A 13,003-nucleotide genomic window follows, 5' to 3' on the forward strand; every position below is an offset into this window, starting at 1 on the left:
ATGGAGATTACTCCTCAGAGTTCCTACTTCAGCCCTCTTCGTGTCCATGTGCTCCTCCCTCTCTGGTTCTAGTCACTCACGGGACTTTAATACCACTCAGCATCAGGACCAGGGTAATATGAATAAGACAAAACTAGGGGGACGGGGTGGAGGGTAGTTTACAAAAAAACCCAGTAATTAAGATTAATAATAACTTGGTGTAAAGTTATTTACATAACTGTCTTTAAAAATTAAAATTAATGCAAAACATCCATGATGAACAAAATATTAAAATTTTAAGTAAAAACAGGATCAGCATTTTGTTCCTAACATTTTCAGTTCACTCAAACATCTAATCTTACCTTGAAGTTCTGTAAGCATCTGAAAATGAACAAATCTAAAACTTGGCAGCTTATCTTTTAAAGCTAGCTCTCAAACACTTGTATTACAACAGGTTAAAAAAAAAAGAAAGAAACAGTACTTTAAGTGTGAAACTTATATGCACTTAGGGATAAGGCCTAAAAGAGAACAGGCAATATGAGAACAGTAAATATGTAAGGTTGATGGCACAATAGGTGATTTAAAATCATAACTGCTGTAAAGCTGTTTATATTTTTGTTTAAAAACAAAAAACTTGGGCTTCCCTGGTGGTGCAGTGGTTGAGAGTCTGCCTGCCGATGCAGGGGACGAGGGTTCGTGCCCCGGTCCGGGAAGATCCCACATGCCGCGGAGCGGCTGGGCCCATGAGCCATGGCCGCTGAGCCTGCGCGTCCGGAGCCTGTGCTCCGCAACGGGAGAGGCCACAACAGTGAGAGGACCGCGTACCGCAAAAAAATAAAAATAAAAAAACTTAGCCCTTCTTCTTGTTGTTCTATTTCTAATAAAGACATCACTACCTGCTGAGTCAACCAAGCATCCTCCTTACTCTCTAGCATTATCACCACCACCCCCAATGCCCTATTAAGATGCTAAGCCCTTTACTCTTATACAGCAATGTTTCCCTGTACCCATTTCCCTTTGTCCATTGTCCCCACTGTTTAAAGCAATAGTCTTCTTTGTAATATTAGAACCACCTTCTAATGGGTCTTCCTGCCCCTTCTAGCATGGATCACTAGACTAAGTACCAGACTGATCTTCCTAGGGTACACCTGTAATCCTTGCATATTCCAACTTTATTATCTTCAATGGCTCCCAAAATGCTTAATGTATCAAGAACAAACTGCTCAGATCAGCATTAACATTCCATCCTATGCCTCCATACTTGGCAGGTAGAAATAATGTATGTTTATGAAATAATTGAAGCTTCCAATTTCTCTACAGTACTCTATCCCCAGCAAATTAGATTGCCTTATACTGCCCCCCCCAAACACCTGGAGTGACTCCAACCTTCATCCTTTGTTACCTCCCCAGCTCCATACCTATAAAATTCTAATTCTTCACAAGCCAGCTGAAATGTCATTTACCCTCAAGAAAACTTTGAGTCCTCCAGCCAGATTGAGCCAGGCTCAATTTCTCTTCTGACTTACCTCACTCCCTCCAAATACCCACATTTTGCTCAAACTACTTAACAAACCAATAATCTACTTTTTATTAGTTACAGCTTAACTCTCCCCCACCCTACTGTACTGTAGCCTTACTTGCGCACTTGGGTCTTACCCATTTCTTTCCCCCTAAGGCACCTTCCACATAGCAGGAGTTCAACGTTTACTTAATAAACTGAATTATCAGTGCACAGAGTGCCACCTAACAACAACAAAACCTAAAAGGACATGTCACTGAATGGAATTTTTAAGAAATTTCCAGGAAACTCTCACAATAAAAGGAGACACTTCCTTATTGCATACAGGCAGAAATTCTGTTAAAAAGAAAAATTAGAGGCACAAAGTACCTTCTGTAAAGAAGACCTCCATGAAGTTATTTTAAACTGAACCTTTGTCTTGGCTGCTTTGGATGAAGACATGAAATTAAAAAGTATAGCTTCTGAGAAGTGCTAAATGCATAAATAAGATAGATTACCAGCAAAATAATTCCTGATACCTCACAGCTTGACCCCCATCCAGAAATCTGATTATACTCTATGGTACTTATTTCCCATAAGCAATATTTCTCAGCTTATAATTTTCTTCAGGATTCAAAGTCTACACATACACACTTCACATCACAAGAAATGCAACAAGTTATAAGAATGCCTTTGAATGAGACAGGCAACTCCTCTGGCAATATCATAATAAATTGATATGTGGAAGAGTCTTTTTCTCATATCATAATTCATCTTGTTTGCCTTCACAGAATCTAAACTAAAGCCAAAATGATATAATATCCATAAAAGCAAAGAAACTATAACAAGTCATTTTATGCAAAAGGAAGTTGAGATTGTATTCATTTAGAAATAACTAATCTAAGGGAAAAACATTAGCAAATACACAAATTTTTCAGAAACCTGTATTTTACAGAGTTATATAATAATGAACTGCAATAATTATTTTATCCCATCCTTTTACAGACGAGGAAATAGACCCAGAAAGGTCAAGCAATTGTCCTTGGTCAAGAGTCTAAGACTTTGGACTGAAATCCAGGTCTCCTGGCTTCTAATTATTCAGTTCAGTAACTATTTCTAATGCTGATAACTGATGCTAAATACATCTTACTATTAAAATTTGAATTTCCCTCCCCCAAAAGTTAAACTTCATAAAATAAATAAAGCTGACCCCTTTACAAATGAGCGGAATGTTTTGAAAAAAATTAAGACTAGAGCTCTTTTTAAAAAGGCTTTTAAGAAGTCACAAGGTAACAGATATTTGAATTCTTTAAGAACGACTTGGGAATAAAAATAAGTTTTTGCAATAATGACTCAAAGAATTTTACATTATGCTTGTTGCTCTACAACTATATCTCATGCACTCTCAATTTCCCACATGTAAGCTAACTGGACACATATATAGAAAAGCTACATGAAAGAGCTGAAATTTTTTTAAAACACACACATGCACACACCCAGAAAAACCTACAATTTCCATGAAAGTATAAAATATTATGTCAGGAAAGCTGGACCTCAGAAAGACAACAATGTTTTTGGTGTTTATGATAAACACTAACTATACCAAATGTAGATTTCTTTTTATAACCTAAGAAATATCCTTTTTTAATTCTAGTATTAAAAACTGTATAAGATGTTCAAAGTTTAGACAATAAGGATATGTCCCCTAACCATCCTTCCTAATAAATCGAATGTCCCTTAATCTTACCATCATAATACAATTATTTCTTTTTTTTAACATTTCCTAGCGTTTGTCCACATGCGTGTGTAATCTTGGCATATATGACCATGCAATTTTGTATCCTGCTTTTTTCACTTGTATAACATGTATCCTTCTTTGGTGGTAGTCTCATGATTGTTTTAACAATTGCATTATTTAACAATAAAGGTCTCTGAATTCAGAAAACATTCCAAGTACAATGGGAGGCCGTTGGAAGGTTTTATTCAGAGTTTGAATAGTATTACCAAAAAAGATCACTTTGCTGGTGGGTGAAGAATGGATTATACAGGGGTCAGAACAGAACTGAAGATAAATTAAGAGCCTACTACAGAAATAATCCAGGTGCAAAATAATGAAAACTCAAACTTGGACGGCTACAATGAAGAACCAAAACAAGTGGCAAATTTGGGATATATTCTAGAAGATCAAGATTAGAGGTAGAACATGATGTAGAAGACTCACATCTAAATTTTTAGCTTGAGCAGCTGGTTGGAAGATAATAGTATTTTCTGAGATTGGAAAAACGCTGAGCAAGGCAGGTTTAGGGCGGAAATTCAAGAGTACTGTTTTGGACATGTTAAGCATTTGAGATGCCTAAAGAAATCAAAGTGGAGATGTTAGGTAGGGTGAGATAAAGGAGCCTGGAATTATAGGAGAGATAAGGACTGGAGATTCAAACCTGAGTGTGAGCATTGGAATAGAGTCACACCATTCGTTTATGGCCACTTTCTGACTATATTGGCAAAGTTGAGTATTTGTGACAGGGACCATACAGCCCACTAAGTCTAAAATATTTACTAGCTGGCCCTTTAAGAAAAAGTTTTCTGACCCCTGATCTAGGAGATAGGGTGAACATCAGAAAGACAAGGGCACACATACAGCACAAAATTCTAGGACATCTCAACTTTTAGAAGTGGAGAAAACAAGCCAGACATAAGGCTCAGAAGGAACAGTCAGCAAGATAGGAAGAAATCCAACCACACATGATGTCATGGAAGCCAGGAGAGAAAATATTTCAAAGAGAGTGGAATTAACTATGTCCTATCCACCAATCAGGTTATATACTGTTCGGGATATAAAGACCTTATTGGGGTCTTTAATAGTTAAAATTACATTTTAGAATTATTTATAAGTTTCAATATTCAGTCTACCCTAACAATCAACTATGTACACATTAACTGGGTAATAATGCCATGATGTAATAGTTTTTTTGAATTAAGGGAACCAAGTAAGAGTTTAATTAAACAAGTATTCAATCAGCAAATCTTACCTGCATCCCTTAAATACTGCTTCTTCTAAAATTTACATGAACTGAATAATCAATTCTAGAAAATGAGACTTTCAAAATACACGTTTAATATTTCTTTTAGATCTGAAATTTGAACTTTTATATGATTATTCCTTCCCTTCTATAGAAACAGATTTTTAAAGAAATATCTAACAGCAAGTGTTTATAAGAACAAGGGAAAGGAAGGGAAGAAAAGCGAGATAAACACTGAACCAATCTCTCTGGTTACAAAGCATCTCACCAGCTAAGGAACTAAAGTAATACTTTTTTGCAAATAAACGCCCATCCTTCGAAACAGTCTACCTTTCTTCTTTTAAACAAGACACCTAAGTTAGTTATCTGGTGGTTACCCTCATTTAATTCTCTAACAATCCAATTATAACACTATTAGAGGCAACCTTCAGAGAAAAAAACATATACTTATGGAAGAATAATTTTTAAAAATCTACCAATAAAATTTTACATGATTGAAGTAGTCATAACAAAATAAATCTTACAAGCCATTAAACAATTTTATTTCAAGAGAGAGCCCCAGGAGGGCTTCCCTGGTGATGCAGTGATTAAGAATCCACCTGCCAATGGAAGGGACACGGGTTTGAGCCCTGGTCTGGGAAGATCCCACATGCTGCAAAGCAACTAAGCCCATGCACCACAACTACTGAGCCTGCGCTCTAGAGCCCATGAGCCACACAGCTACTGAAGGCCCGCGTGCCTAGAGCCTGTGCTCCTAACAAGAGAAGCCACTGCAATGAGAAGCCCGCGCACCGCAACGGAAGAGTAACCCCCTCCACCGCAACTAGAGAAAGACCACGCACAGCAACGAAGACCCAATGCAGCCAAAAATAAATAAATAAAATACATAAATTAAAAAGAGAGAGAGAGAGAGAGAGAGAGAGAGAGAGAGAGAGAGAGAGAGAGAGAGAGCCCCAGGATACCTCATAGAACAACAATTATACTGGAATGAGCATGTTGTACCAAGAAAGATATGTGTGATGGTGGCACAGTATACGGGAACGAGAGCTGGCTAAATTTTAAGTCCCAGTTTTTTAGCAGGAGAGATGTGTAAAATAAACTAGCCAAGTGGGCTTTCTCAGCCTCTGGCTGCACATTTTAAAATGAGAATGTCTTCCCAGACTCTGCTCACCTGACAAGAAACAGTTCAATACAGAGCAGGAGCTCCATAAAATTAAATTTAGTTGATTAAAAAAGTCAAGTGTGTCCTACGACTCAAAGGATGTTTATATTAGTAGTATGAAGAAAATTCTATTTACCTTTAAATATCTTTTACAAATTATTTCTACTACCTCTAGATAAGTACCCACTTTACCAAGACTTTAAGATGACACAACATCATCAGGAAGAGTACTAACATGACTGTACAGTGGTTACATTCTCTTCTCAGTGGAAGTCAGTACAGCATAATGCTTAAGTACCAAAGCTTTGGAATAAAATCTGATTCAAATTCTAGATCTGCCCCTTCCTATATATGGGTTCTTGGTTTTCTAAGTCTCAGTTTCTTGACTGTTAAAAGTGCTAAGGATTTAATTCACTTCTTTGCATAGCATCTAGTGCATAGTAAGAGTGCAACAAAGAGTAATTATTACTATTAAGGAAAGGTTTATTTTCATACATAAATCCAGTACGGTTAAATAGAAAAGTACTCAGAGAATGAGGTCAGTTCAAAAGCAGGATAGAGCTTTTCAAAGACAAAGCAAAACTGGGGATGGAACAGTCAAGAGAGGCTACTAAGCAGGTAATAGTGAGAATGATGTACAAGGATCTACTGATAGCTTTTGACAGGTAGCTAGCCCTTTGGTAGAAAAAGGAAAGAGGACATCCCAGGATGTTAAGATAAATGTGAAATTCTGTATATTTTTGAAATGTACTATACAAAGGTGAAGATTAGAAATAGAATGTTCCCTTACATGAGTTTCCACATGAGGGAAGACAAGTACTCTAGTTTGTATTGTCTGTATATCAAATCTAATCACATTTATATTTAGACTTTCAACACTTCTGGCAACTCTGTATTACAGCATAAGGAGAACAATACTTGATAAAATTATATTTCCCAACAGCATCTGTGTCAGTGTGCCAAATAAGTAAACTGGGGCAAACTATGTTCATTTCCCCCCACTATTTTAATTAAGGCTTCTGGGTACTGGTGTTGGGAAACAAATTACAACTCAGTTCATCATTCTTATCTACAAGAAATGCAGCCCCTTCTTCCAATTCAAGGAATATATACTGACCTATTCATTACATGCCAACACCAAGCTACAATCTGTAGCTGAAGCAACAATGAGAAGGACAGCTAGCATCTGCAAAGCTTACCATCTAGTAAGAGAGTTCGGGCACATACACATACGACTACTACTTCACAAAATGGAGAATGGAAGTACCTTTAAAGATGTACGACATTTAAGGAGATTCAAGGACAGAGCAAGATTAGGAATGGAATAGCCCAGAGAGACTACCTAAGAGGTGATAGTTTGGATAGACTTAAAAGGATCAATGATAGCCTTTTGACAGCTAGACAGCCATTTGCCAAGAAAAGGAGAAGAGGACACTCCAGAAGGAGGGAACATCAAGTAACCTAATTATGGATGTAGCAAAAGGCATATAAAATAGTGAGAAATAAGTTGAGAAGGCTGGGAGTACACAGGGCAGATCTTTTTAATTCTAGTGTAAGAAATCTGAATCCAAAAACCATTTCCTACGATACCTAGTATAGATTTACAACTACGGAAATAACACTAAAAAGAGCAACACAAAAGATTTGTTTTGTTACTGAATTCTCTCACAGAAGGCAATGCCTTATTCTGGATCACTCCAATTTACAGTAATATTAAGTAATAATTAACTGCAGCACTATTTACAACAGCCAAGACATGGAAGCAACCTAAATGCCCATGGACAGAGGAATGGATAAAGAAGGTAGTACATACATACAATGCAATATTGCTCAGCTATTAAAAAAGAATGAAATAATGCCATTTGCAGCAACATGGATGGACCTAGAGATTGTCAAACTGAGTGAAGTCAGTCAGAGAAAAACAAATATCATATGATTGCTTATATGTGGAATCTACAAAAATGGTACAAATGAACTTATTTACAAAACAGAAATAAAGTCACAGATGTAGAAAACAAACTTATGGTTACCGGCGGGGGGAAGGGTAGGGGAGGGATAAATTAGGAGATTGGGATTGACATATACACACTACTATATATAAAATAAATAATAAGGACATATTGTATAGCACAGGGAACTCTACTCAGCACTCTGTAATGACTTATATGAGAAAAGAGTGGATATATGTATATGTATAACAGATTCCCTTTGTTGTAGAGCAGAAACTAACACATTATAAATCAACTATACTCCAATAAAAATTAAAAAATAAAATAAAATAGAAAAAAGTAATATTAAGTAATAATTAATATTAAGACCCACCCAAGATTATCTTTACTTATGAAAAGGAACATGAAGTATGAATGAATAATTTGATGTAATACAAGTAGTAGGGTATCCTTTCATTTGTGTTAGGGTCAAACTTCAATGTGTAAATGTATCATATAAGTAGCTTAATAAAAATAGAGATGCTCAGGTACCACTCCCCTAATTTGGTCTGATCAATAACTGTGCTGAATCTGTATTTTTTATAAACACCCCCAATGACTCATTCACGGATGGTCCAGAGACCACGTTTTGAAAACTACTGCCCTACAGCAAGGTTCTCAGCATGGCACCAATACAGCTGAGCAACATGAACAGGTTCCATCACTGAAGACAATAATGTATCTGTAGGTAACTTGGATCTAGGCGTACTTCAAGTGAACCCAGGCAAGCATAACACCCCTAAGGCTACAGCACCAAAAGCCCCAAACTCCAATTTTTGTACCAGCCCCATTATGGTCTCAAATTATAATAATGTAGACAAAATAGCCAAATCTCCCTTCTAGAATTCTGAGCTCAAGAAATACCTGAGAAAACAACTCCAATTTCTGACAGATGAAATTATTACTTGCAGAAATTCTTGATGATAATCAAGAAAGAGTGCAGGTAGATGAAAAGGAAAAGATCAGTCTGTTGGCAGAGTCAAACCAAGGTAAATATCAGTGGATTTTTTTTAGTCTAAGAATTAAATATAATCTAAATCCAACTATAATTAGAATGAACACTGATTTAAATACAAATTTGGGAGGTTAAGGGGTACAAGACAGGGGAAAATGGAAGGTGGTACAGTAGCTCGTCTCCAAGATGGCTGCCACAAGCCCCAGCCCCGAGTCCTGCTGCATAAGCCATCTTCTCATCGAGAGGTAAAGTCTACCTCTCCATTTTCGTGATTTGGGGCAGACCTGTGACTTATCAGACCAAGAGAATACAGAAGTAACACTGTATGATCTCCTAAGCTAGGTCAAAAGAAGTCTTGCAGCTTTGGCCTTTGGCTAATTCTTTGGGAACGCCTATAAAAGAAGTATGACTACCCCAAGGCCACTATTAAATGAGGAAACTTAAGCTAGCCATGTGAAGACAGATGACCAACCTGTCTTCATCTATTCCAGCCATCACAAACCAGGCACTAAATGTATGATAAGAAACCTTTATGTCCCAGCTACTACCTGACTGTAACCTTATGAGGAGAACCAACCCCAAGGAAGAACTGTCCACCTGAACCGAGTCAACTCATAAATTGTTTTAAAACACTATGCTCTGGAGTAGACTACAAAGCTACAGATAACCAGAACAGGTGGCCAAGCCTTCATTCTACCTCATTTCTCAACCTTTCATTACATAAACTTACCTATTATATTTACTGATCCCAACACACTGCTCGATGCTGTTGTTCAATCTACTCTAATGGGAATGCTGCCAATGGGGAATTCCCCATTCTCTCTCTCTTTCTCTCTGTGACACACACGCACACACAAAGAACACTGTACTGATTATGCTAATCCAAATTCTACCTATTTTTGCAAGGCCCATCTCAGATGTCACCTCCTATGGACATATGGAGGTTACCTTGCTCCTCAGGGATTTTTCTCTTTTTTTCTCCTTAAAGTCTCTTCCATTCACTAGCATTTATATATTAGCTTGCATTAATTTTTAGTAACTATCCCTAACTTGAGTATAAACTCTTTGAGACAATTTCTTGTACTTCTTTGTATCCCAGTAGGTACTCAATAAATTGACGTTTAAGAGTATGTCAATAGGATTTTTAAAATCAGTTAAATATTTACATAGAAATAGGTTTAAGTGAAAGTTTGGGAAAACCGAATATAGCTTAAGTATTTACAGTTCCCCTGAAAAAGGATAATTTTTCTCACATATCCACATGGCTTGATCGCTCACCTCTTTGAGGTCTACTCAAAAGTCACAGAGGCTTTCTCTGGCCACTCTATTTAAAACTGCACCCCCTACTCCACCACTGACTTTCAACATTCCTCTCCACGTCCCCTGCTTTATTTTTCCTCTTTGCTTTTATGATCTAATACATTTTACTCATTTATAATATTTGTCAGACTTCCACTAAAATGTAAGTTCTATGAGAGTAGGAATTTTTGTCTGTTTTTTTCACTGGGGCACTCTCATGCCTAGAACAGTATCTGGTACTTAACACACACCCAATCTGTCACCTGTTAAATGAATGAATCAATCAGTCAAAACCAAGGATTAGTAAACTGAAAGTCTCTTATCTCAAACAATGAAATTAACCTTTATCCCTTATTGAAATTGCTTTTACAGTAGACACAAAATGCTCTTGAGTCCATGCACTGAAAATGCTCCGTAAAACTCCTTTTGCTTAGCTTGACTTCTTCCTTTTCATTACCAATCATTTTTCTTTTAGCAAATATGACACAGGCTATTTCTGAATCATATCAGCAATTTAAGAACAGGAATTGCCAGAACAAGGAAGTGTGGCAATATTATAATCTGCGTTCGTAGGCAGCCACCAATTTAAACTATTCAGCTATTCATTTTCCTTCTCTATTAGAAGGTAAAGGTACTTGCTTTAAAAGAATCCCCTGGATATAAGTGACTCACTTAAAGTGAATTCACCACATTGCTCAACAGCTTTAATTAATTTCCGTTTCTGCTTCACTTACTTTGTTCCCCCAACGTTTCTGTTGCATTGCTTAAGCAAAGAGTGCATCGCCTTATAACAGTCTTGTGATTTCTATTGTTCTGGCAAGCTCCATAAAATGCTAGCCCCTGAGTATATTAAACTTTACCTTTCAGGGTAAATTTTCATTTGATGATGACAGGCTATGAGTCACCATACTCCTTGCTAGCTGCAAGGAAGGCAATCAGTCAATCAAAGATTACTCTAATAGCCTACAAGAGGTGCTGTCTGACCTCAACCTAACCTTTCTGACAAAATGTCACACTTAAACCTGCCTGTCTAACAAAGACTTAAAGATTAAAAATCAAGTTGTAGCTTCTGTAAGCATACCAGTAATTTAAGGTACTGAACAGAGCCTAAAACACTAGTTTTCTTTCCTTCATACCAATACTCCTAAATCATTCTTACCTTTAAGGAAATACCATTGCTTTCAGGATTTGACTGAAACCCAAACATGACATTTAGAGCCTTCTCCAACCTGATCTCTTATTCATTCTTCAACATCCATCTTAAACGCCATTTCCTCTGGTGGAACTTCTCAAGTTTCTCCAGTGAGAATTTCTCTTCCCCCTTCTCACAGCAGTTACTAACTCCCGACATGTGTTGCTACCCATGCCACTCATGTGAGTGTGTCTACCCTCCACCCACAAGCCTGAGAATCCATGAAATTAAATGTAAAGATCCAAGGAATATGCCTAGCACTGTGCTTTAGGTCTGTAGCTACGCAAACAATGTTGAAGTCTTGTACCTACAAAAACTCCCAACAGTGAAAATTTCCTCAATCAAAACTTATGGGAGGACAAGTACTGTGTTGGCCCCTGAGGATCAAGGATCGCACAACATCCCAGACCTCCGAAGACAGACGGTGACCACTTTCCTTTCTGTCTATCCAATCTCTCACGTACTCTTCATAAACCCACTTCAAATGCCACCTATCCCCTACCACTTAGCTTATGCATAAATCCTCCACAGCCGGCTGTGACTTAAGAACAGTGCCTTGAGCCTCTCTGAAGAACCACTGCGGTGTAACAAAAAGGTAAATCTGTGGAAAAGCACAGACTGGCTAAAATTTCAATCCTCCTATTACTACCTCTCTAACTTTGGACAAATCAATGAATGTTGTTATCTCAGCTCCCTCATTTGTGACACAAGGGTACAGAAACATCATCCACCTTAGTGGGACATTATAACGAATAAGAAATATTTTTAAATATGTAGAAGGCGACTGAACCGAATTCAGGAACTTAGCAGGTGTCCAATTAATATCTCTCTTCCTCGAAAGCGCCAGCACCATAATTTGCACTTAAGGGCCTCCGGACGAGGTAACTCGCGGAGCCGGAATGGCTGTGCCGAGCGACGCGCCACCTGCCCGATGCGCGGTACCCGCGGCCGGAGACGCCCCGGGCCCCCTACCCGCTCCCGGTCTCACCTTGGTGGTCGTAGACGCTAATGTAAGAAATGCCCACGGCCATACACCACACAACGAGACTTGCGATGTCCGAGAAGCTGGGCTCCTGCTCCTCCTCGGTGATCAGCAGGCCCATGTGCACAGGCAGCTTCTCCAGGGAACGGCCGTCCGCGCGCCAGCGTAGCCGCGGGTGGGCGGCGACCGGTGTCGGCCCCCCGCGCGGATGCCGGTGGTGACGGCGGTTCCTGCCGTTCCTGCCGACAGCCAGGAGCTTGGGGAGCGTGAAGCCAAGCGGCGCTAGGACCGCGGCGGAGGCGGCCCGACAGCAGCGCCGCCAGATCCAGTTCCAGGTGCCGAACCGAACACGGAGCCAGGAGGTGAGCGTGCGGTGCAGGCAGAGAAGAGCGTGCAGCACCCGCCACACCAGCTCGTACAGCCCCGTCATACTCTCGTGGCGCCCGGGCGCCCTCCTCTCTTCTACACCCGCGGCGCGACCGCTTCTCATCCGGCCCTGCAGCCGGCGCTGGCCATCTCTCCGCGTTCCCCCGCCCCCCGCACCCGAACCCCTTTCTACTGCCAACACCTCACCGCGCCCCCGCCGCCATCTTCCTCTTGCCTCGGCAGCCCCGCCCCCGCTAGTACATGGACAGTTCTAATTGGTCGACGTGGAACTCTGACGCGACCTCTGGGTCCGAGGATGTGGCCTAGCCCGGCGTGGGGAGGGACGGCGTGCGGCTGCGAACTAGCTGGGCCGGAGACCGAGCGCGCCCCCTGGTCGCGTGGAGGGCGAGGAGCAGACGCCGGCAACACCCGGAGCAGGATGTCAGTCAGGCGCGTCTTCTTGGTTAGAATGGGCGATTCCGGGGAACCCGCGTCCCTCGGATCCTGGGCATCTTAAACGGTCTGTCTCTTCTCATAGCCCCCCCAGAAACGGCTTCCAAAG

The 13,003-nt window shown here is 39.9% G+C and overlaps 1 protein-coding gene across 1 annotated transcript in view; it reads right to left on the reverse strand.

Moving 5' to 3' along the window:
* Positions 1–12,678, reverse strand: part of NUS1 (NUS1 dehydrodolichyl diphosphate synthase subunit) — a 27,111-nt gene extending 14,433 nt beyond the window's left edge. The window contains exon 1 of the mRNA XM_007454915.1: positions 12,082–12,678. Coding sequence (XP_007454977.1) covers positions 12,082–12,565 — 484 coding nt within the window. The 5' untranslated portion in view covers positions 12,566–12,678. The remainder of the gene's footprint in view (positions 1–12,081) is intronic.
* Between the last annotated feature and the right edge of the window lie 325 nt (positions 12,679–13,003).

Source organism: Lipotes vexillifer, unplaced genomic scaffold (genome assembly GCF_000442215.2).
Source record: "Lipotes vexillifer unplaced genomic scaffold, Lipotes_vexillifer_v1.1 scaffold58, whole genome shotgun sequence".
In the NCBI taxonomy this organism is placed as follows: domain Eukaryota; kingdom Metazoa; phylum Chordata; class Mammalia; order Artiodactyla; family Lipotidae; genus Lipotes; species Lipotes vexillifer.